We start from the raw sequence: 24,735 nt of genomic DNA, 5'->3' as shown, positions 1-24,735 counted from the left end.
AGACACAGAGCTTACAGACCTCATTACTCATTTCAAATCACACTCTGTGCTCCTGCTCCCTCCCTGTGGATGTTCCCTTCACACATTTATCGATCTACATGCATAAGAATCATACATCGACAACCCTACTTACGAGAACAAAATGAAAACTGACCTACCAATCCTCTATCAACTCAGTCCTCATGCTTCAGGATCTGTTTCCAGTCTTTGGCACATTTCTGAAGGCAAATGTGCATCGACCAAAAGCAGAAACTAGACAGAACCTCATTTTATTGCTTTCAGAACAAATTCTGTGTTCAGAGTGCTCACTTGGCCAAATGGCAAGGCTGCTTTCCCATAACAACAAATAATGCTCAGAGGGAGCTTCTGGGGAACTCTTCACCTATTTATGCCTTTTCTGAGACTGCCTGAAACACAGCACAGGCTGGACTCCCCACCACCTGCCTTTCTAATTCCTCCCCCCAGGGATATGAAACTGTCGAAGTGTATAGAGCATGAGCCAAACAGATTTAAAGCCTGATCAGAAGCATGAACTTTTATGCTGCAAGCTTATTCATGATGATTATTTTGATGCAGTCATCAGATGAACAGGCAGTTAATTAAAGGAGACATTTATGAAGGCTACTGCCTTGCATTTTGGCAGAGTCCAATAGTCTAAAAAAAACCAAGACTGTACCCTACTTCGGGTCAAAGTGTGTCGTTCCCACATTCAATACCTGTGGGGCTGTAAGCCTATCTAAGGTCTTCGATGAACTTCACCATCTAAATGAAATGCTAGAGAAGGTATAGGCTCTTCACTTTAAAAATAGTGGGATAGATGCTCTTTTTGAAAAACCTAAGCATGAAGCATCCTAGGAAGCCACACCAGCATCCAGAGATTAAACCCACATAAACCTGCATCAGGTTGGCCAGGGAAACCCAAAGATGAAGCTCAAAAAAATGTTTAAAATAACTGATACAGCAGCCTGCTGACACAGCATGCTCCACCTGGAAATGCAGGTTTATGAGTGGTCCCTTTGGCCCAACACGTTCCTGCCACTAACCCAAAGGGTTAGTGGCCCCCACCTGCAGGCAGGTCCTTCTTTGAGACCCTGGCCACTTTCAGTATGAATATCTGCATCAACCCAAGCAGGGGAGCAGCAGGTTCAGGTCCAGGGAGGAGAACAAACGAGGGAGGGCAGGATTTTTTAAAACAAATGAAAAAATACTGTGTAATATCCCCGCCATCTCTCCTGTGATGAAAGCAGAATGAAGAGCCTGACTGATAAATGAGTTCCACTCTCATTTCCCTGAAATTTCATGCTTCTTTATCTCCAATAGCTCTACTCCAAGCTATTAATAAGGACAAAACAAGCAACGAGAGTCAAGAGATCATCATCAAGAGACCTCAGGCACACAGATACAAGAAGAGATGAGAGCTACAGAGGCTATGCAGGCAGGAAGCAGAAGAAGCTAAGAACAGCCTGCTTTGTTTAGCATTTATTTTAAGAAAATTATTTGGGCCAAAACTTAAGTAATGTTTGTAAAAATAAATACAGACTCATTTGCACACTGAACGACAGTGACTATATAAGCAAATGATTTAGTTTATCTATACCCTGCTGATTTGCTACAGATTTATGGCAGCTACTGATACATTTCCCATAGCTGTGCATTAAATTTAGGGAAGCAAATGTGCACTTTCCATGCAGCACCTGCACAAACTCTTCTGGGCATACATTCAGGAGACCACCAAAGAAAAGATCATACCTTGCTAGCAACCACCAACTGCACCAGACCAGCAGCTGAGCGAAGGAGAGCAACGGCGTCCTGGTGGGAGAGCCCAACCAGTGACTTCCCATTGATCATGAGGAGCTCGTCACCCACGGTAAGCCTGCCGTCCCTGTGGAAACAGAGTGGGAATGCGGCGCTGCAGGGTGGTCCTTCCACACTGCTGGGCTCCAGTGGCATGCAGTGGGATATGGAGGCACAAACAACACATGAATAGGCTGATGCTAAGCTTGCATTGATCTGTGCAGTGTTATGTGCCCCAAAAGGGCTCAGAAAGATGCCCCCAGGAAATCATTAATATAACCAGAACCATTTCAGCCTCTTTGCAGGGATAAGCCCTCCTGAATCTTCTCTGTGCCCTGTCACAGATGACCAGAGAGCAGCAGAGAGCCCCATCTAACCCTCACCATCAGGGAGTAAAGACAGAGCTGGCAGTGAGCACCCCAGGATGCTTGATCCACAATCACCCTCTGCCGAGAGGAGGGTGCTGGCCTCTTCTCCCAGGTGACGGGGGACAGGACAAGAGGGAATGGCCTCAAGCTCCACCAGGGGAGATTTACGCTGGACATTAGGAAAAAAATTTTCACAGAAAGGGTCATTGGGCACTGGAACAGGCTGCCCAGGGAGGTGGTTGAGTCACCTTCCCTGGAGGTGTTTAAGGCACGGGTGGACGAGGTGCTGAGGGGCACAGTTTAGTGTTTGATAGGAATGGTTGGACTCGATGATCCGGTGGGTCTCTTCCAACCTGGTTATTCTATGATTCTAAGTGTTTGATCTGTCTGTATTTCGAGCTAAACTGCCAAAAGGGACTTCAGTGACCTATCACAAAATCACCCTGATATAACGGAAAGGCAAATGCACCACGCCTGTCTCATGAGTCTGGCTAACAGCACTGTCGAAGCATGCTCCATCACACCCACTTCTACAAAGGCACCGCTGTCACCTCACCTGTGTGCAGAGCCACCTTCCTCCACGTGGGTGATGATAATGCTGTGAGGGGACCGCTTCGACCCTCTGCCTCCCGTTATCTGGATTCCCAGCCCGTCTGTCCCCTTCAGGATGTGCATCTTCCATATGCGGCAACCTTCTCGCTGAGAGAAAACGTGCAGAGAGTCGTTGAATTTGGATTTGGACAGTGTTAGAGGAGGGCTGGGAGGGTACAGGAGGGAGCTCTTTAGCGCCTTGCTGCCCACCACCACACATCTGTATAGCACAAGCTATACAGGTGCTTTTGCTGGTCTTTGCTGTGTTAGCTGTGGTCCAAGTGAAGGAGGCAGAAAGGAGGAGGCAGCACAGAGCAGGGTCAGAATGTAGAGGTTTCCTTGTAGGCTGTTTGCAGCTTTTCTGAGGCACGCAGAGGTGCTGCTCTCAATGCCCTTATCCTTCCCAAAGCAACCAGAGGCCTCAAACCTCTTCGCCAAAACACAAGGATGAGCTGCGCAGAGCTGCAGAGGAGCAAGACGTTGTTCAAGGGAAACCTTGAACACCAGACAGCGCATCCACTACTGCAGCAGGGACCAGACCTGCATCACACAGCAGCGTTTCCCTCTTCGGAGGGTTTTGCAGGATTTGAGACACAGGAAACAAAACACCACTTTCAAATTATCAGCTGTCAATCAAATATTTCTTATTGGACAGCTGTCATACAGACTGTAAATAATTATCCAACACAGAGAATAGCTTTTGAATATAAGCAAGGTAATAAGTGATGTTTAAGATACCTTTATTTTTTTTTAATTATTATCAATATTCACCCAAAAAGCACTTTACAAACTCCAGAGCAAAACAAAATTGCAAAATAAACACTTCCCATGAGTCCTACTGTAAGGACGTGGCACAAGGAAACACAAGTGTGGCAGATATTGGCAGAGCAAAAAAGGAAAGAGAAAAACAAGCACACAAGCAAGACACATAAGGCAATTGCCAGGACTCTCACAGAGGGGAATAACCAAGGTAACAGAATTATGAGAAACCCTAGGAAGTTTTCAAGCTTGCAAGACAGCAAAATGCACAGTTTGGAGGCAATTTTAGTCCATGTGTTGTAGTCACTGGGCACCAGGTCAGCTATTTCTGACTGGGTCTGTTCTGCACACAAGTAACGTTCTCGCAGTACACAAACACCCAAGTAACAAAGATGATTAAAATTTCATGCCGAACTGTGAAGAGCTTGTAGAAATTGCTGCTTGTTTCTTGGAAGGGGAACTTCTAAATATATCAGTAAACCCATGGGTTGTGGCAGTAACCTGCAGATTTCAGGCCAACATTGTTTATCAGACCCTTTACAAAGTGAAGAAAATGTGCTTTTTTTTTTACGCAATCACTGGGGCCCTATGCTGAAACTTAAATACAATGCAAGATGAGTTTTCAAGATACAGGAACAAAGAGGTCAGTATCTACACCAATATCCCAAGAACAAAGTGAAAAATAATATTGACACACAGATCACACGTAAGAGAAACAGGAAAAGTAAATCAGGTGTCTTAAGAGGTAACCCAAAAGTCTGAGGCTGATAACACATACACCTGTGAGTAACTTGTTAACTTGAAAGTCATGGGCAATATCCCAACAGGTTTAACTGGGCTCCTCAATGCATCAATAAAAGCCCTGTCTCCTGCTGACTAACAGGATACGTCAGGACAGAGAATACTTTGAGATAAATTAGTGTGATACATGAGACACCATGTTAAATGCAGGGCCAAGAGTCAACTATATTTACCTACTTAAAAACCAGAACTGAGCTACAGCATGAAAGTGCTCCAAAGAGCTTTTAAGGCTACGAAGAACCTTGCATTTATAATGAAAACAGTATAACAGAGAAACACAACCTCGCTGCCTCCCTCAACCAAGCCCAGGCTGAGATGATGACCATCTCTTCTCCTCACAAGATGCCACTCTGAGTGCCCCATTGTTAAATCCTGTTTGGAAGCAGACCCTCCAATAAAGTTTAACAATGCAGTCATAAAATTGCATTTAATGATTCCCCAAAGCTTTCTGGAATGTGAGTTATGCAAAGGCCCATGACATGCAGTGCCTAGCTCGCATTCCTCAGCACTCCTCACTATCACACTTCTTATTAAGAAGAAAAAAAACAAAACCCAAATTCATTCTTAATTGACCCTCTCACAAATACTCATTTACATACTAAAGCACTTAACAGCAGCTGCACTCAATGCAAGTACCATCTTACTCTCCTTGCACTCCCACTGAAATCAAAAGCACTTCCAAGGTAAAGTGTTACTCAGTCCAAACACAGACAGCAGAATGCAGCCAAAACAAAAACAACAAAACCGTATTGCACATACCCAAAAATGTTATTTCTTTCACTCATTTTCAAATGACATGGTCACCACCTCCTGTGTGAGAAAAGGCTGTCTCTCTAGTCCCCACTGGTCAGCTGCATGCATTTCACTGGGAATAAACAGTTTGGCATCAACTGGAAATCAGATCCCCTCACTGTTCTTTCCCTTGTCTTCATAAAACATTCATAGCTCTTCATTTAACCACGTGCTACAGAGCAAATTCGCACCCCCCACTCCCCCCATACACACATACCTCTGAGGCACATTGCTCCAAGATTTTGAAAGCTGAGTATTAAAAGGCAGATTGCTAGCTTTTGCTTCAGGCCTCTTTATAAAAGGGGGTGTTCAGCAAAACCCTGTTCCCCTCCCCAGAAAGCTGCTATCTCTTTCGCACAGAGCAGCATGGGATACTTCACAGCCAGCGAGGAAGTGCTTGCTGCTTTGAATGTGCAGCTTTTGTGACTCCATCACAGGAAAGCCTTAACTGTAAAGCTCTGTGCCAATTCCAAGGATTTGTAAATGCATTTAAATTTTACCTAAAACCAGTTTTCTGATTCCTAGGTTCAACAACACAAAGCCTAAACACTTAAAAAAAAAAAAAGCGGAATGATTCATGTCTTCAATTTTTAAAATTTTTCTTTTGGTTTTTTTTTCATATTTTCAAGCTTTACTTCATTAAAAAAAAAAGACCACAACAGTAACAAACCAACAATAACAAAAACCCAAGCTAATTTAGTATTTAAATGAAAGCCAGGATTCTGGTGTGTTCACTCAGCTCCAGAGACTTACAATCCCCCAAGGGAAACTCCAAGTGTACTTAGATCTGGCATTTTGCAGGTCTGATGTCACTGTCCTTGAAGCCTGCATAATCCCTGCCCAGAGGAGGACAAATTTAACTGCTCACCAGTCTCCTCTAATCGGCTGCACAATTCTGGTTGCTGCTTGGCTGCTGCCAGTTTCATATTCCTACTAATGTCTGAACTTCTCCATCCTCCCAGTATAATTCTTATGGCTTCATTTATAAATGACTCTGAATAATCCCGCAAACTCTGTTCACATACAACACACAATAAATCTGCACATGTGCACGCACAGCTCTAAGTGCAAAAAGCATTTCATGCCTAAATTATGAAGATGCGTTGATGCTGGTTGAGCCAGGTATCTCAGATTCCAGGCATCCTCAGTAAGGGCAAAGGGAAGGGCACTGCCAGCTCCCATCGCAACCAGGGACTCAGCTCTCATCACTCGTAAAAAAAAATATATCAAACTACATCTCTTAAGCAAAAGGCAGGTCACAATAACAAAGTTCTGCACTTCAGAATCTAAGAGCAAAGGGCTCACTATATAAGATGGGCTAACTACTGGTATTTGACAATCTACAAAATTTCATGCAGTTCTCTTGAGATTTGGCCAAGATGGACTCTCAGAAAGATGTCCATGCTCGCTTTGAGCAATAAGAAGGCAAATTTCCCCTTAAGAGATTTGTTCGCCATCTCCTAGAAGCAAATATTAACTCTGCTGGGATCTAACTCATGGGCTTGGCTTGTAAAGCCAAGGCAGCAGCAGACCTGCATATGCAAAGGAGCTGTGGATTCCCCTCTGTGTAAAGGTTTCGTGGAGATGATGGACCAACATTTGCCAAAGATGGTCACAGAGGATAACATAAGACTGGGACATCTCTTGAAGTCTACTCCAGACATACATTTGTTGACCTTGCTCACTTTGATGAACTCTCCTACTGCAAGGAGAAAGACAAGTGATCAAGGCAGGCTGCAGACAGGCTAAAGGCTAGTTTTTGTTCTCTGCAGTTACATCACTCTTAGGTGACTCAACGTTCCTCCTAACTTGGCTCTTTTGAGCAGGCAGGCCTCTGGACCAGATTTTTCCACTTGAAGCTGATTAACTTCAAAGTGCCTAAGCTACAAATAATTAAGAAGTTTTTAAAGACAGTATAAATATTCTACTTGGATTAATTGCGAGTGAAAAAAAAAAAGGGTCATCTTATGTAACAAACCACAAGCAAGAATAGAGAATACAGCTGGCAGCTTCAAGTGGGTCCCCGCAGGCCATCTCCTTCCACTGTGAAGCCATTGTACATCAGGCAGCCTCAGTTCAGAGCAAGCCTACATCTGGAATAAACTAGAGTGCTACAGATGAGAAAGGAAGCACGCTGCCAGCACGACATGGGGAAGCATGCCTTCTGCCTGCTCCAAGTGCATACCATCAAATGCTCAATTTCATAAGCACATCATTAATAAAAGAAAAAGGAACATTTTTCCTCTGAGTGTTGAGGAAAATAAATAAATAAATACAAGACTTTGGAGCCGTTCTTCCTCCTTTTTCTTTCACCAGCTAATTGCCAGTGATTTTAAAGGGGTTTGACTGATCTTGACTGTGCCATGTTTAAGAAGCTGCAAATCTATATATACAAAGGAAAAATTGCTTTGAAATTTCGTATGAAAGAAAAGCTTGGCAGGAGCAAGGTGTAAACAAATGGAAACAGAAATGCAGTAAGTAGTTAAAAAGCCAGACAGTAAAATGGAAAATAGTTGTCTTCAATAAAGCACTTTCTGTCACAGCAGCAATTCACTGGAACAGGGCATAAATATGTAACAATTTTTAAAGAAAAACAGAGATAAGCCCGCATGAGAACTCCAATAACCATGCAAGGTCTGTATACGCACACTGACTGCCACTAGTCCTAACACAGCCTGCAGGACGTCTCCCTCCCTCTGCATTTCAATGTGGATTTTTACCGTCCCTCTGCAGGGACCAGTGCCCACTTACAAACTTCACAGGTTTTCACCATAGGAGCAGCAGGAGCAAACAGCTAGCTCTTCCTCACCAGCCATGAAGCTGTTTTGGTTTTGTGACACTTAAGAGAAAGTTATAAGTTTTATGCATTAAAAAAGAATGACCTCAATAGGCTTGACAGGAGCTGGCAGCCAACGTCCTGATCACATGCAGTAGAAGATCAGCACAAAACGAGCACAAAATCTACCAGACAGAAATGCACCACATTTCATCTAGCATATAAGCATTTTCCTTCTAGCAATAGCCATTGCAGCACCCCCCTCTGCAGGGACAGTGAATATATAGGGATAGCTATACCAGCACACTGCTCCCCAGCATCCTCCATGGATGTGGGATAAATTAAAAGCACTGCTCTCAGCTGCCTGCCCCACACTGGGTCACAGAATCACAGAATCACCAGGTTGGAAGAGACCTACAGGATCATCGAGTCCAACCATTCCTATCAATCACCAAACCATGCTCCTCAGCACCTCATCCACCCATCTCTTAAACACCTCCCTGGGCAGCTTGTTCCAGTGTCCAATGATCCTTTCCATGAAATTTTTTTTTCTGATGTCCAGCCTGAACCTCCCCTGGCACAGCCTGAGGCCATTCCCCCTTGCCCTGTCCCCTGTCACTTAGGAGAAGAGGCCAACTCCCTCCTATCTACAACATCATTTCACTCAAACTTCCTTTCAGGGTCAAAGCATGTCTTCTCCCACTATCCCTATTCCCCATCAGGCAGGTAGGTGGTAGAGACAGATCAGTAGCTGGGCAATTAACTTGCATGATCACATACCAGGTGATTAGCTCAAACATGTCAATCTCAAGATACAGTCAAAAGCCATCACTCTTCACATATCAGATACTAGTGTGAATGACTCAGTATCGGAAAATTGTGCCAAAATCTCATTTTTGCAGATTCTTAACAAAACAATTATTTCATTAATGTATAATGAGTACATTTTTCATCTGATCTTAACCAGGTTATTTTTAAGTCTGATCTGATAGCAGGATTCCTGCTTTCATCTGCTACATTAGGTTTTGTTTTCATTGTTGTATAAGCAAGCTAAACAACTTTTTTAGAAGAAAAATCTAAATTCCTTTATCAACAAATTATTTCAAGGCAAAAGTTCTTGTCTATCCCCACTGTCTATGAAAGTTTCTAAGCACTGAACCAGGTTTAGAAGCCCCTGATCTCTATCTCCAGATGACACAAGCCATGTAGTGGGTGTCTCCCACAGCACTTTAAACAAGGGGGAAAAATCCCCAAAACCCAAGTAGCTCTTAATCTGAAATACATAGTGTTGATCATGTGAACTTTCCATGTTCTCAAAACAGGCAGGAGCCAGCAACACAGGCACAACTACAATTGCATTCAAATGTCTACTGTTGATTTAACAAGTCCTCTTGTTTGGACAAACGGCCGCCAGACATTTGGCATCCTTTCACTGAACTGCAAGTACTTTACCCACGGAAAGAGAAGTGTCGTAAGGGATAAAGCCTGGGGAACAGTCAAAAGCAAAAACGTACCCTCCCCCGAACACAAACAAGTAATTAAAATACACAGAAAAGGCATCACAACAGAGGGAATGAACATTCCGCGGCCTAAAGCAGACTGTCCCCCCAAGGATCCACCTCCCAAGACAGACTGCTTGTTGACATCATTTCCTTGGCAAGGGCTTTAAACATTTTATCAGCCATTGCAAGCACCTGAACTACATCATCACCCCGTCGAAAAATCTGCTGGAGTAATTTGTCATCCTGAGCCATCACCATCTGGATTGCACCTCTCTGGACTGCTCCCCTTTTGCTGTCAACTGGAGCTTTATTGCAAGATCAGCCAAAGGATTCCTCAGCTATCCCTGACGCTGGAGGGTTTTGGCACAACAATTCTTCCTGGGGAGCTGAGGCTTTTAAGGGTTAGAAGGCATTTGCTTTCCCTCAAGTATCTTGCCCAGTAGCATCCTCTAACTGGGCTATTGTGAATGGTTGGTCGGTTAGTTTGCATTTTCTCTGAAAATATCCTTGCTACCTGCAGAAGATTGAAGACCATCCTAAAGTCAGTTACCAGATCCTAGTGTCAGCTGAAGTGGGGTCTTTCGTGGGGTCTAGCATTATATCTGTTGGCATCAGCAACCCTCTGGGTTTGCTCAGTGGTTTCAGCACCCTGCCTCAAAAATTAAGTGTCTGTAGCTTTAGTATCCCAACTAACACTTGAAACATTACAGCACCTGAGCAAACAGCATACTCTATTTTTAGGCACATCCACTTGGTTGCAAACATTCACACTTAATGATTAAAACATAAAATGGTGTGAACTTACATTTCAGCAGCAGCCGGTCCTTCACATTCCAGTTGCGGGTTTGCTGTATACTTAATATCATACGCAAAATGAAAAAAACCCATGTTCTGTGCAGGTGGGAAATGCCTTCATGCTAGTGCTGTCACCTACGGTTTGTGGTAGCAGAGGTAAGGCTGTGAAACAACCTTGTGTGTATCCATTTGTGCTCACTTCCAAAAAATGTGGACCCCATTTCAAGATGACACATTAAAACTAATTAATTACTGCTTATCCATTACCAGACTGTTTCTGCATCCATGCCCTTCACCATACCCTTGGAAAATACAATCCAAAAACCTGAAAAAAAGGACAGACTGCTATTCAAAATTAAAATCTACAGCTATCACAGCTATAGTTATTACTTAAATCACAGCAAAGGAAGGTAAAGCCTTCAGTCAGTTGAAAAAATTTGGCAGCGAGTGAGACTTAACCCCAGAAAGTTGTGACGACAGCAGGTTTTATAGCAAGGTGGAACATAACTGGCAGCAAAAAGAATTAACTGTAATTTCACTACCAGTTACATCAAAGCACTTCCTAAAACCCCAAGCAAAAGGACGGCCAAGTTTCACCTGTGCAGTACAGCTACAATTAAAACACAGCCCTTGTCCCTAGGAGAGTTTACAACCCGAAACAGGCTAGAGAGAGAGAAGACGTGTTTATCACCGTGCACATTAAAACTTCAAGACAGTAGAAGACCCCAGGATTCATGTTAATGAAAGCTGGAAGCAAACACAACAGATAAAAAGTCCTTAAGAACAGAAACAGATTCTAAGGAAGGCCTTTACACAATTAAGAGTATCTACATTAAAAACTAAAACCAGAGCTATTTATGTTTAAAACATGCATCATATACAAGTCCCATAAAAGCTTTGATGAAACAATAATTACTGCTTAGGTTGCCAAAAAAACCCCACCTTGATGTAAAGCAACTTAGCTTCAGTGTGGCTGTAAGGATTTACCCTTGTAAATACCTTGCTTACAGCAAGGTCTGCCTTTTGGTACAGCAAGTGGATGAAAATTTTTTATTTCTCCATCACATTTTGAAAAAAAACCCAGTAAAACGCTTAAAACCAGTCCATTATTTCAAGTCTCATGCTAGCCTTCGTCTTCCACTTGGCAAGATAAGGAATATTTTCCATTTACCAAAATGCAAGGTTAGGCTGGCATTAAACTAATTGATAAAAATTGCTACAGAAAGGCTGTCAGCCTTTCCTAACTACAAAGTAAAGTGCAATTCAAAAGCATTCAGCCCTTCCTGAGACAAGCCATCTTAATAAGAAAGCAGTAACAGGCCCAAACAAAGAGGAGAGTTGCTGATAAAACAAAACCAAGTATGGTGCAGTCACAGCAATACGAAAACAAGCGCTGTCTAGCAAAGATCAAACTGGTCTTTATCAAACTTGTACACCTGTGTACATGCTCACAAGTCTGGAGAGGGTTGTGCTCTGTGTGAACTGTGCTCAGTTGGTCTATAATGGAACAAAGCTGGCTAGGCACGCTGCTTTAGCAGCTGTAACCTACCACAGAGTAATTAATGTTAGCAACACAGAGCCAAGGTCTTGAAACACTACTATAACCAAGACATCCCCCAATACGAGGGAGACAAGGCATTAATATCCCCTTGCCTTCCACCCTCTCTTTCTTAATAGATGGTAAGCCGACTTCACAAAAACACCAGACACACCTTATGGTGCCACCGAACGCTGACTTGCTTCCATCCTGGAACAGTGTCCCACCAGGGCCTGGGCGCTATGACCAGCCTCAGAGACCTGGTGCACACCCTGCACTTCTCCCATTGCATATAATTCTCCCGGGGGAAAAACGACCCTATGCAGAGCCCCAGCCCTTCTCACCTGCCTCCCTTCACTACTAAAGCACTTTTACTCTGCCCAAACTCCTTCAAGCAGTTTCCACCACTGCTAAATTTGGCTCTGGATTTCAATCCCTTACCAATCTGCACGTTTATATAGAAGCAACAGGATCCAAAGGGGTTCTAGAGGTATCTTGTTTTTTCTTTTAGTGTTTGGTGGTTTCAGGACTTTACAAAGTATCCTGCAGGGGCTGGAGGAATCAAAGATGGCCAGTCTACTTTGGTACACTTCATCCTCAGCCAAGCTTGTTCTGGCTTCATTGTCGAAAGCCTCTCATCATGCCAGCCAGACCTGGACCAGTTCAAGTCCCCTTTGGAAACTACACTCCCACCCCTCATACTTGTTAACTGTGGTCCTCACAACTTTCCCACTCCAATCCCCGCTTGTACCCTCCTCTGGGCACTCCTTAGAGACTGGACAGCTAAGGAAGCAGTTCACAGTGCGTTCAGAAACACTCTGATACTAAACTCAGGGAGTCTGTCCTACCGGTAAACCCAGTGAAACTACAAAATTAGTATATTGTGCGGAAACATCTCAGTTTCCTTTTTGTTATCATTTTTGAGCTGACTCCAGCAGCTCCTCCCTGAACTCCTCTTTCATCCTTGCCTTTATAATTACCAGCCTAGAAAACACCGCCCTGTCTCAGGCCACTGAATAAAAGAAGTAAACTTTGATTTCTGCTTTTACGGTCCCCTATTTTCCCAGGATGTGATGGATCATTACTCCAGCTCAGAAACTGCCCAGTCTTAAATCACTGCCCATGACTCCCATTGCAGTCAGCATGGGTCCTCTCCAAGGTCAGTTCTCATACCTTTGAGACTTTCCAATCAGGCAGATGCAGCTTCACTGCTTTAAATCCCCAAATTCTAAAGGGCATTTAGGTTTGTCCTAAAAATACTGTGGCACAACTTAACCACCTGTAAATATTAAATGCTGCCTACTAATTGACAGGCACAGTACTTCCTGAGGGTTACATACCAGCAAACAGCCTGGCAGATTTGTTTATATATAGCGATAGCAATGCCAAATGCATAGGACAGACAAGACCAAGACCTGGGAGATGAAAGCAAGCCTGAAAACAGGGACTGACACATGTACACAAACCAGTAACACAGGAATCTCCTGGCAGGTTCATTTGACAAACAGTACTTGTCTCACCTCTCATTTCACGACTCAGTATTGCTGTTGTTAGCAGCACTTGGCAAGAAAACGGGAAAGCAATCCCACACTCATGGGAGAGGAAGCACCCTGAAAGCAAACAATACCCAAGACACATGGATGCCTCAACAGCACTCATGGCATATCATCCCCAAGGCATCAGCCATGAGCTTGCCACTGGGTTTAGTACAGCAGCGCCTGCAAACATGCAGATACGTCCCAACTCCTCTCCTCTGTTTTCATTACAACAACTTTAACTTTCTATAGGGATCCTGTAGAGAAATGCTCCTGGTCATGTATTTCAATTTTAGTAATTGTCCAAACTGCATCTGGAGCCAGAAGAGGGGAAAGGAGCGGTGGGGATGACTAGATAAGTGGGAAGGGCCACTGAGGTCCTCCCACAGCTGCACTGGTTGCCAAGCAGCTTCTCGAAGCCTTCCCTCCCACCTGCAGCCAACCTTCAGTCTGCTTCACGCTGGCTTTAATCCTCTCAAGGTGAATACAGTGCTCTCTAAAGGCACAGGGCTGATAGCCCTGGATATTCAATTAGTCAACATGTGGAGGAAATGGTGAGTGTGGGGCAGGCAGCAGGGATGAAGCGGCCTTCTCCATGGAGAAGGTGCTCTCTCCCCACTCAGGAGGAGATAACTCATCCACAGCTATGAGAGGTTTGGCTCACGTTTTGAAGCCTGGAAGGAGACTGCAACTTCTGACACAATGTCCTGGATGCTGTTTTCAAGAGGCTCCTGACATGACTGGATCTCACATGTTTAAGTGCCAGGTCACACTCCCAAAATAGAGCTGGAAGTGAGATTCGAGGCTTTCAAGTGTTTTTACTACTTGCCTTTTTTATTATTATTATTTTTAAACAGAAGTCAAATTCTGAAAATTTTATTCACTGTCACTATACAATACTTATTAAGAAACTGAACTAAGCCACCCATTACTCCAATATCAGCTACCCCATGGATGCTAAAGTGATAGGCTTCCATAAGGCGCACTCGTTTTTAAAAAACAAAGGATGAGCAAAGCATTCTATTCAGGTTCCAGCTACTCACATTTCTGCTCCTTCTGATGTCAGGAAAATGTAATTAATACTGGCATATACAGAGGTCATATCTCTAAGCAAAAATTAAGGAAGAAGGAAATTAAAAGAAAGAGAGAAGCAGTTTTACTAAATGACAGTGCCTCCCAACAGGCTCCATGACAGATATACCACAAATGAACAGATTATAGCTCTTAAATTTCCAGTGACTCAAACCACACTTTTATGTTTTACAAAGCCACCTTGTATGTGTTTTTCATTAAAAATGTACTTATTGCTCACACTGATACATATATGTTCTGAATTTAAGAATTCTCAGACCAAAATGAGTGAAAATATAAAGTAACACTAGCTCAAGATGGCTCTGGATCAAGTATTTCTTTATATACATACGTATTTTTATATGTAGATTGGATTTTTTTTTGCTTTCCACTTCCTCAAGACAAACCGATCATCTTTATTTGTAACACATTTAAACTAAACATCTTCAAAACAGATTCAAGAAGTTTTTATATAGACCAGTGCTTTCAAAAGAATAAAGGATTTTTTAATTTGCTTTTAAACTTTTAATGTTTTCTTTCAGAAGGCTTGCAAGAACAGTATGCAAACATCCTCCCCTTCCTGTTGCACCATGAAACCCAAGATGCCTCACTGATAGGAAGAGCAGGTCTAATCAATTAAGCTTCTTTTAAATGAGAATTTTAAAAAAATTGGTTTTAGCCTCTCCAATATTAAATCAGTTCAAGTTCACAGCCACCATCACCACCACCGTGCAGTAGTATTGGGGAGCACCAATTCAGAGGACACATTTAAACCCATGCTTTCCTCAAAAGAATTCAGTCATGAGATGTCAACTCATACTGTTCTGTTACCAGCTTTGAAGACTTAAAACCAAAACCAGCTGCCGCAGCAAGCCCAACAAAGCAGCGTTCATCTGTTTATACTATCAGTGTCTCTGGAAAGATTGGCAGACAGCACTTTTGGTGATAGATGCATACTGAAACCTGATCAAAGCTTGAGTTATTTTTCTCCATCCAACAACGCCGGAACCCTAGCCAGGCAACAAACCCCAAGATTTCCATTAGGATGAAGAGAGAAGTAATGAAAGCCCCAATCCCACTGTCATCCCAAACATTAACAAATCATCCATCTCATCAGCTTGGAGCAAAATTCACAATAACTTCCATGTGGTTTCCAAACACTGGCCAGACAAGTTTTGTAACGTGAATTAATGCACCATGGTCTGGTGTATCAAAAAGGAAAGTTGCAATTCCAATATTATTGTGAACTTAAGGTGCTGGCAAGCTCATACAGAGCTAAACACAAAGCCCCAAAGGACAAAATGACCATCTTCCACTGACATCTCCTGCTTTGCTGTCATAAGGTCATTAGTCGTCTCAAGGAAAGAAATTCTGAAGCCAACCCTGACAGGTCACAGATATGGTCCTTCCATTTCATCACAAAACATGACATACGTTTCCCACAATTATTATTTCATTCTCTAATCCTCCTGCCCTTATGTTTTGGACCCTATCCCACAGCTCAGTGCCCCAATAGCTTGGGTTGTCACATGGAGGCTTAGCGTGAGGATGGAGCACTGAAACCAGGGAAACCACTTGAAAAACTCCCTCAACTCACTCGCACACCTGATGCTTCTTTCTCCAGAAAAACCCAATGCCAACATACCTGGGCAGACTGGTCACCAATGTCTGGCACACCAACATCCGACAGCCGGCACCAGTACTGTGCCCCAGTGCCCCGAAGCTGCTCTTCCCCATTGCTTTCAGCTTCAGAGGTCTCCGGCTGAGCAACCTCCACCTCCATCGGAGTGCAGTGCCCGTTCCCATGCTCCAAGCCTGATTTTTCTTTGCTGTCCTTGCTGCCTGGTGTTCTGGTGATGACCCCAAACTTTCTGGTCCTTTTCCCATTCTGAGCCGCTCTGTCGCCAGGTTCAGGGCTGGGCTTGGCTTTGGGGTCACAGCTGTTGCTGTTGTTGCCGTTGGAGGGAGGAAGAGGAGCTTTGCGCTTGATGCGGCGCAACATGATCAAGTAGACAAAGCCGCCATTCCAGCACTGCTCGGCCAGGTAACTGTAAGGGAATGGATGCATAGGAATTACCAAATGCTTGCCCCACAGTGCCCACATCCCACCCCACCATCCCAATGCACTACGTCCTGTGATATTCATGCACATTCTCAGACAGCCGACTATTAAGCATGTGGACACGTCAGGAAATCCCTGAGGCACTGGCAAACACTCTTTTCCTTCAGTATTATGAGGAATAGTAAGTTCTACCAGCCACCCAGGCTGATCCTACCACGGTGTAATATAGCGACTGATAAATGCCACCAGATGGGTTCCCACCACCCCGACTTCTGGATCTGCAGCACAGTAACATGTAAAGGTGAGACAAGCACAGCAAAGCAGAGTGTTTCCAGTGGGGCATTAATATAAATAAATATTTTTTTTAAAAAAACAAACAAGTAGGCTTCATTTGTGCAGCAGCCCATACAGCATTTGTATCTGAAATGAGCCTTCTTAGTGAAACTAATCTTCTGCTTTGGCATACATACATGCTTTGAAGGCCTCAGGGAAAAATTAAAATCAGCCACTGGGGGAAGCAGAAAGAGAGTCAATGGCCTCAATACAGCAAAGCATGGCACTATAAGGAATCTCAGCTACAGCAAAGAGACATGGGAATAAGGTGTGTTTCCTTTATAGCAAGCATAGAATCATCAGGTTGGAAAGACCTCTTGGATCAATGAGTCCAACCATTCCTATCAATCACTAAACCATGTCCCTCAGCACCTCGTCCACCCATCCTTTAAACACCTCCAGGGGTGGTGACTCAACCACCTCCCTGGGCAGCTTGTTCCAGTGCCCAATGACCCTTCCCATGAAAAATTTTTTCCTGATATCCAGTCTGAACCTCCCCTGGCACAGCCTGAGGCCATTTCCCCTTGTCCTGTCCCGTGTCACTTGGGAGAAGAGGCCAGCTCCTTCCTCTCCACAACCTCCTTCCAGGTAGTTGCAGAGAGCAATGAGGTCTCCCCTCAGCCTCCTCTTCTCCAGGCTGAACAACCCCAGCTCTCTCAGCTGTTCATCATAAGGCCTGTTCTCCAGCCCCTTCCCCAGCTTTGTTGCTCTTCTCTGGACTCGCTCCAGAGCCTCAACATCCTTCTTGTGGTGAGGGGCCCAGAACTAAACATAGGCCAAGATGCCATTGGCCTTCTTGGTCACCTGGGCCACTGCTGGCTCATGTTCAGTCGGCTGTGAACCAACACCCCCAGGTCCTTCTCCTCCAGGCAGCTTTCCAGCCAGACTTCTCCTAGTCTGTAGCTGCACAGGGTTGTTGTGCCCCAAGTGCAGGACCCGGCATTTGGCCTTGTTAAACCTCATCCCATTGGTCTCAGCCCAGCGGTCCAGCCTGTTCAGATCCCTTTGGAGCCTCCCTACCCTCCAGCAGATCGACACTTCCTCCCAGCTTAGTGTTGTCTGCAAACTTGCTAAAGGTGCACTCAATGCTTTCATCCAGGTCATTGATAAAGACATTGAACAGGGCTGGACCCAGCACTGAGCCCTGGGGACACCACTTGTCACTGGCCTCCAGCTGGATTTCACACCATTTCCCACCACTCTCTGGGCCCGTCCAGCCAACCAGTTTTCCCCCCAGGAGAGTGTGCGCCTGTCCAGGCCAGAGGCTGACAGTTTCCTGAGCAGAATGCTGTGAGAAACTGTGTTAAAGGCTTTACTTAAGTCTAAGAAGATACATCCACAGCAGTAGCATATTACAAAAGCAAGACCTAAGCCATCTCAACTGTGCAAGAGGCAACCACTAGGTTCTTGTATCAGAGCAAAGGAAGGCACCAGAACCTCCTGTCACAAACTCTCTGAACATGCCTTAAAGGAATTAACATTTCTGCTTCAAGCAAATACTCGTTGACCTTAGAGATATGGCACCCCTTGATGAAAAAGGAGAATCTAACTTCATACCTCTTTTGAGAAAGGATATACCTCAACCTGAATTCTTGAAATATTTGGGTTCTGAGCCAAGGGTGTAACCAACTGAGAGTACAAACAAGCAGGAATTTGTACTTAGCAGGCTTGTATGTGCCCTTTCACAGCAATTTAGGCCCCAAAATATATTGCCTTTCTCAGTAGTGAAAGCAACAAGAACTTCCCAGAGCATCGAAGAGGCATCTGCAACAGCTACAATGAACTCTTCACTAATAACAGCCTACTGCTATCAGAGGAGACGAGATGCTAGGTGTGGAGCTGAACCATAGAAGATCCCAAGAGAAAAATAACACAGCACTTGCGGTTGAGAGAGAAGGAATGACTTGAGAGTCTTCCACCAATTTTTTTCCTCCCTGGTGCTTGAAGATTGGTTTTCCCCTTCCCTTTCTTAAAAGTTGTTTGGCCTTCAATACAACACTTCTAAGTTATTCCTGCACAGAGATGACTTCATAGTGAAACAGGAAAAGCTGCTATGATAACCCCTGAAGCAAACTTCTGCAATCTCTGTTACTCAAAGTAACCTGGACTAGCCTGGCAGTAGCTGGAAATAACACCATGGGTGTGCATTTCTATTCAGAGGCATAAGTGTCGGCCCACTTCTTCCTAAAGCTTAGATTTCCCTTCCAGACAACGCTGGCATTCAAATCACTTACACTGAACTACTAAGACTGATTCCCAAATGAATGCAACAACTACATAACCTTAAAAGCAGCCCTACAGCAACATAGGAGAAGGACAAGTAAGTTGGCTGTGCCAGATTCCCCCAATTAATATAAACTGGACCCATGTTCCCTGGACAGTCCACTCAGCGGTCTTCACCAGGCAAGACTTCTTTTGTCTTCTTCTTTTTTAAAAACACTAAGAATATTTAAGTAAAACCGACTCATTGGAAAGCCTCTGCAGCAAAGATCAGCCATCTGGGTAGCTATGAGGTGACACTTGGCCCAGGGAGGAACCCAGGCCTGGCAGCACCTGAAGAGTTAACCTAAAAAAAATTCCCTAACTAAGATGGAAGTATTTTTGATTATCAAGTTAAAAGAAAAATTCTTTTAATCAACAGAAAAGGGGCAGTTCTGTTCCAGAAACAATATGTGCTGCCTGTTTTTCACATTTATCTTTCAACTCAAATTTCAAGGCAGCCAGTAAAGTTGATTAAAATTCATGACTTTTGCTTGCAGCAATACCAGTGCACTCTGATCCATCATACATAAGCCTGATAGCACAGTTTCTCGTGGCACAAGGAAGCTTCTCATCCCATAGTCCTGTGGATTACATGGGTACTGCCCACCTTTTTTTTATGCCGTCAGTTCTGCATGACATGTTTTTATCCAGGTGCATATGTGTGGGGTTTTTAGAACACTGATCTCAATCTCTGAGCTAATCACTGATGTATTTTGGAGTGCCAGTAAGCAAATGCATACATTAATCAACTACTTAATTTAGGAACCAAGTGGAATGAGAGTGAACTTAGCATATATCCAAATAAAGTAATTTTATAGAGGCAAAACCAATTTACTATTTCACCTCCATTTGCAGCATGTTTATTCTGTTCATAAAGTGTAAAGTTATGAAGAAGGATAAAAGAAGGGAGGGTTTCTTTTCCTATTTACTGCTTACAGACAACCATCATTACGTTCTGGAGCAGGGTTTCAGCACATGGTAATAGATGCAGCTGCACTGAAGTCAGCGGGGCCGTGCTGATTTACTCCATATGTTGAGATGGTCTGCATGTTCCAGGCATGCAGCCTGCAGTAACTCATGGGTTTATGTCTTCTTGAGTACTTCTCAGCAGTTCAAAGCACACAATAAGTTTCCAGGAAAGAAAAAGAAATGTCTTCTCTGGGTCAGTGAGTGATCAATCACCTTTGCATGGCAGCAAGTGATCACACACACCAGATGATGTCAGGTATTTCCAGACACAGTAAATCTAGCTAGCACTGGTGATGCAGTAAGTGACATCACTCTCTCAGAGTTTGTTTAGAACCAAAAACTTAGCATTCCATCTTGGAAAACCACCACTAGTATAACAACAAACTCATATGACAAGATAGGAAACTAATACACCAAAAACTTGTGGTCACTTGCTGTACTGCCCTCCCAAAACAGGGCTGTTAATCAAGGAGCCTGAGTCACATTCAAGTTCTGCTAAGTACATGCTGCCTACTTAGCTGACTTGCTTTTCCTTTGACATTTCTTCCCCCGTTTAAGAAGTAAGCCAAAAAAAAATCCACAGCAAGAACAGCAAGGTGTCAACACTGGATAAAAGACAGGAAAGGTTGTATCAAATGAGTGAGAACCTTCAGATTTTTAATTACTTTCTATCAATCCCAGAGCATCCCATGCCAGAAGGGATTCAATAAAATGTAATTATCCAGCCTCTAGACTGCAGAGAACTGCAAAAGCTAGATGGGACCTGAAATCCCACTCCTCGTGGGGTTTAATGTACGCAACACAGACATGCCTTTTTTTTCTGATTTGGTCCCTGTAGAGCACTTACAGAGATTTTAGCAATCAAGACACCAACCATGTCTCAGGCAGGACAGGATCAGAGCTGATGTGTGTCTGCCGCTCTCGGCACAGATGCAGGGAATCAGCTGCAAGCTCTGAGTTGTCACCTAGTTTGAACACTGTCTTCAGCTTGGATGGTGAAGGCGCACAGAGCAAAAATATCCCTAATGCAGCTTTGCTTGATCCAAATCTATTGAAAATTGAGATTCCAAAATTTACACGTCCCCATTATGTTTGGCAGGGCATGAAGCAGGGTTCAGTGAAAGCTGAACCCCAGCTAAGAAAACTTGGGCACTTACTTCTGGTGCCAGTAAATGACAACACATAACAAATCCTACTATTGCTGATTTTAAGAATGCTAGAGATTTTACCAGTTGATCATATGGCTATTTATTCTAGTTATAAAACCAAAGTATCTCACCAGGAAAACACCCACCCATGCTTTCTGTGTTTGCCGGTCTTTACAAGGTAGTGTCAGCACAGCTGGGAAGCCCATCAGATGCTGCATCATCATCTCCCCAAGTAGGGTCTAAAACATCACTGCAACATCAGCTTAGAAAATTTTCCCACTGATGTGCTCAGAAGGAAGCAACACCTGCCTGCTCCTGCTGATTTGATCTCACCCTGGCACCAGCTTTGGTAAAATCCCAGTCTGTACAAAACACCACCCTTAAGCAGTGGGGCAGACTTGTTCTCTTTGATAGGAGAGAAACTATTACAATGTTAATAATCGTTAAACATAGGGAAAAATTACTTTACACTTCAAAGGGCAGTGGAAAGTCACCTCTTGCAAAGCTTAACCACAGGTTGGAAAACGCAACTGGTGGCTGGTATCATTTAGTATTCATTTTGTATAAAAGCTATGAAGAGACTGACACGTCCACTTCCTTCAGAGACTATTTTGAGTTACAAAGCCAAATCTCATTTCTCCCCTACACAGCTGAACTGATTGCTGCGATCATAAAAACTGATAAACTTGCTGAGTTTATTCGAAGTTCCTTGGCATGCATGTGAAGTGTCAGACTCAGAAATGGTCTCTTAGAGTAAGCTAGTAATTTTTTCATTTTTATTTATATATTTGTGTGTGTGCATATAAATATAAAGGTTTATAGACATGACAAGAGCATGCTGTGACAAGCTCTCTGTCACATCCCATCTCACTTGAGCAAATGCAGACGGCTGCACTGAGCTACAGAAAAACCAAAGCAGACCCAGCAGCCATAAGAAAACATCTGGATCCACTTTAGGATCAGAAATATTGAAGAAGTATGTTTATTTTACACTAATAATACTATTTAGCATTTCTCCAGAACCTTTCATCTTGATAAATCAGAAAGTGCTTTGGAAAGGATACACACCGAGCATCACTGACATCTCACCAGACAGCCCATCAGGCATCTCACCAGGTCACGGAGGAGAAACCTCAGCCGAGACAACTGCTTCCAGAGCCCCCACCTACCCCTCCTCAGGCCTATAATGTCCTTACCAGGACAGACAGACCACTAATTGTTATGTTCTTCTCTGAAAGACTCTGGCACGGTCTTGAGTCTTGAAACTCAATCTTCTTTAGGCTGGAAAGAAGACAAATAGTGTGGATCCTCACAGAACTGAAACCTCCAGCCCCAAGGGGGATTTAAAAGCTAAACTTAACAAACCACCTCTCCACATCACTGGCGAATGAGCTGACTTGCTTTTCAGGTAAGGCAGGACAAATTAATGACTAACAGATAGTGACTGATAGAAAACCTCACCTTGCTTCTCTCACTGTATGAGAACACCCAACACACTGAGGGCAGATTTTGGCAAGCACAAGGCACTGCTTCTACCAGACTGCTGTGTTTTCAGGCAGAATTCAAGCCTCCATTTATGCAGTCAAAGGAAAACAACAGGCTACAAAGTCTAAGGCAGACCTAGCTCAGCCAGGCTTGCGAGAGGTTTTACCTTCCCAGTGCTGCAAGGACACCCCACAGCCAGCACTCTCCTCCACCTCCCTAGAGGATTAAGCTCTCCAACCACAATTTATCTGAAAAGAAAGCAATGGCATCCATAAACCTGGCTGCTACTTCAATATTCTTTTGTGGGCTCACAGCTACAGCATACTAGGAATGATCTCAATCCAGCATCTCATCATCAACAAGTCCTTTCCCGCCCCAGGCTCTGCAGGTAATGGCACACAGAAGGGACACAATGTTCTTCACCTACCCTAATAAACAGAGGAAAGGCAGATTGGGCAAAGGGAAAGTCACTCATGGAGCTGAGAGACTAGAACCCACAGAATGCATTCAAATGGCCCCGGGTGTGCAAGAGGGCCCCCCATCTCCCTTTTGAGGATGAGCAACCCTCAGGCTTCGGCTTGCGGCCAAGGTGAAGCAGCATCTCCAAGTCTCACACAGGCTTACTATGTCATACTGGGTTTTTCTCAAGACAGCTGAAGTGGTGGCTTTCTGGAGAAGAGAGCTCTGAATCCAGTTATTTTGTCTATTTCCTATTCTTCGCTATTAAATTTACAGCAAGGTATGCAACTAGACCTACTGAAATCTTGAAGGAAAAGCAAGTTTGGAAGTTAAATTTCAAGTTGCATTCTGTAGCTTTTTACAAGCCAGTGCAAGAATGTCTGGTGCTGTTTAAACTAAACCCTCTGCAGGATTAAAAAACTACTTGTAGCTGTGATCATTACACTGCTCATGCTTTCCATGGCAATGCTCGAGCTGTTTGCAGGCTGGTTGCTGTCAGTCTCTACAATGCAACACAACACCAACACCTTGGAGAAGCAACAGTAGCAGCAAACAGATGGGGCAAGGTTAGATCTTCACCATTCATCAGACAAACCACACCACTAAGAATTTAATACTAACAGAAACAAATGTCCCAGTGCTGAAGTCCGAAAGCGCCCTTGGGGAAACACATCTCTAACAGGAGGCCCTGGGCAAGACCTCTTTGCCCAGCGGCTGCTTGCAGCTTTCACTGGAAGGCAAGAGTCAGCTTAGGCTTGCAACACAGGACTATGAATAGGGTCTGGTGAGACACCTCACTCTACCTGTTATCGATGCAATGATGTGGCTTTGGATTTGCAAGAACTGAATTCCTTTTCCCTTGCTGTGCTCCACATCCCTCACAGCACCCTAGGCAAATCTTTCCATGAAGAAAACAGGGTCAACGTGTCTTACCCCACAGAATTGCTGCAAGTTCTAAGGTGGTGAAGCCATTGGCCTAAAGTATTACAGCTTCACAAATACATGAAATCTGGGATCAGCCAGCACCAAACACCATCCCAGTTTTCCTGCCACTCTATCCTGCTAAAGTGCTGGCACAGTCATTTGGGCAACAGTACAAATGAACCCAGTGAGGGAACTGATCCAGCTTTAAAATAACCCAGCCAAAGCAAACTTTCAAAAACTCAGACCTCGAGATGGAGAGTCTAAACCCAGCCCAGCGCTCTGATCTGGTCACATCAGTGCAGAGGCAGGGGCAGGAGAAGAGGCTGGTGGTCGCAGAGGACCACACTTCAGCTCCCAGCAGGAGCTCCCACCTATGTATGGCTGAGAGATACGCACAGCTGTAGCCTGAAGGAAGGGAACTGCACATATAGTGCTAATGGGAGTTCTGTCTGGCTTCATTTGAATGGCACTCATATCTTCAGTTTTTAAAATTGAAAGGATAGGCATCCTCACCACAAACAACAAAGACCAGCTGAATCACATCCCCATCAGAGGTGTGGAAAAGGAGACACTAGATCATGGCAATTATGCTGTCATAGCACAAAAACGCATTTCTACCCTGCATGTTGTAGAGATGCCTCGGAAGCACATTCATGACTTTGGGAGAACAACAAGCAGAGCGGGTACCTTCAAAACACCCAGCACATGGATGAAGTACATGAACAGCCAACAGTACATGAACCTCCTCCCCTCCCAGAACATCTGAAGAGCA

General features: G+C 44.0%; 1 protein-coding gene across 4 annotated transcripts in view; it reads right to left on the bottom strand.

Moving 5' to 3' along the window:
• Window positions 1–24,735, bottom strand: part of PDZD2 (PDZ domain containing 2) — a 151,330-nt gene that overhangs the window by 55,981 nt on the left and 70,614 nt on the right. For 3 of the 4 annotated variants that reach the window (XM_069880631.1, XM_069880630.1, XM_069880633.1), the window contains exons 2-4: window positions 15,967–16,369; window positions 2,719–2,861; window positions 1,750–1,882 (exon numbers count right to left, since the gene is read on the bottom strand). In XM_069880631.1, the coding sequence (XP_069736732.1) occupies window positions 1,750–1,882; window positions 2,719–2,861; window positions 15,967–16,369 (679 nt within the window). The remainder of the gene's footprint in view (window positions 1–1,749; window positions 1,883–2,718; window positions 2,862–15,966; window positions 16,370–24,735) is intronic. The other variant, XM_069880632.1, reaches the window with a different exon arrangement.

The sequence above is a fragment of the Phaenicophaeus curvirostris genome, chromosome Z, assembly GCF_032191515.1.
Source record: "Phaenicophaeus curvirostris isolate KB17595 chromosome Z, BPBGC_Pcur_1.0, whole genome shotgun sequence".
Taxonomy (NCBI): domain Eukaryota; kingdom Metazoa; phylum Chordata; class Aves; order Cuculiformes; family Cuculidae; genus Phaenicophaeus; species Phaenicophaeus curvirostris.
Note: the sequence above shows the minus strand (reverse complement) of the source record. Positions and strands in the feature narration are given on the sequence as shown.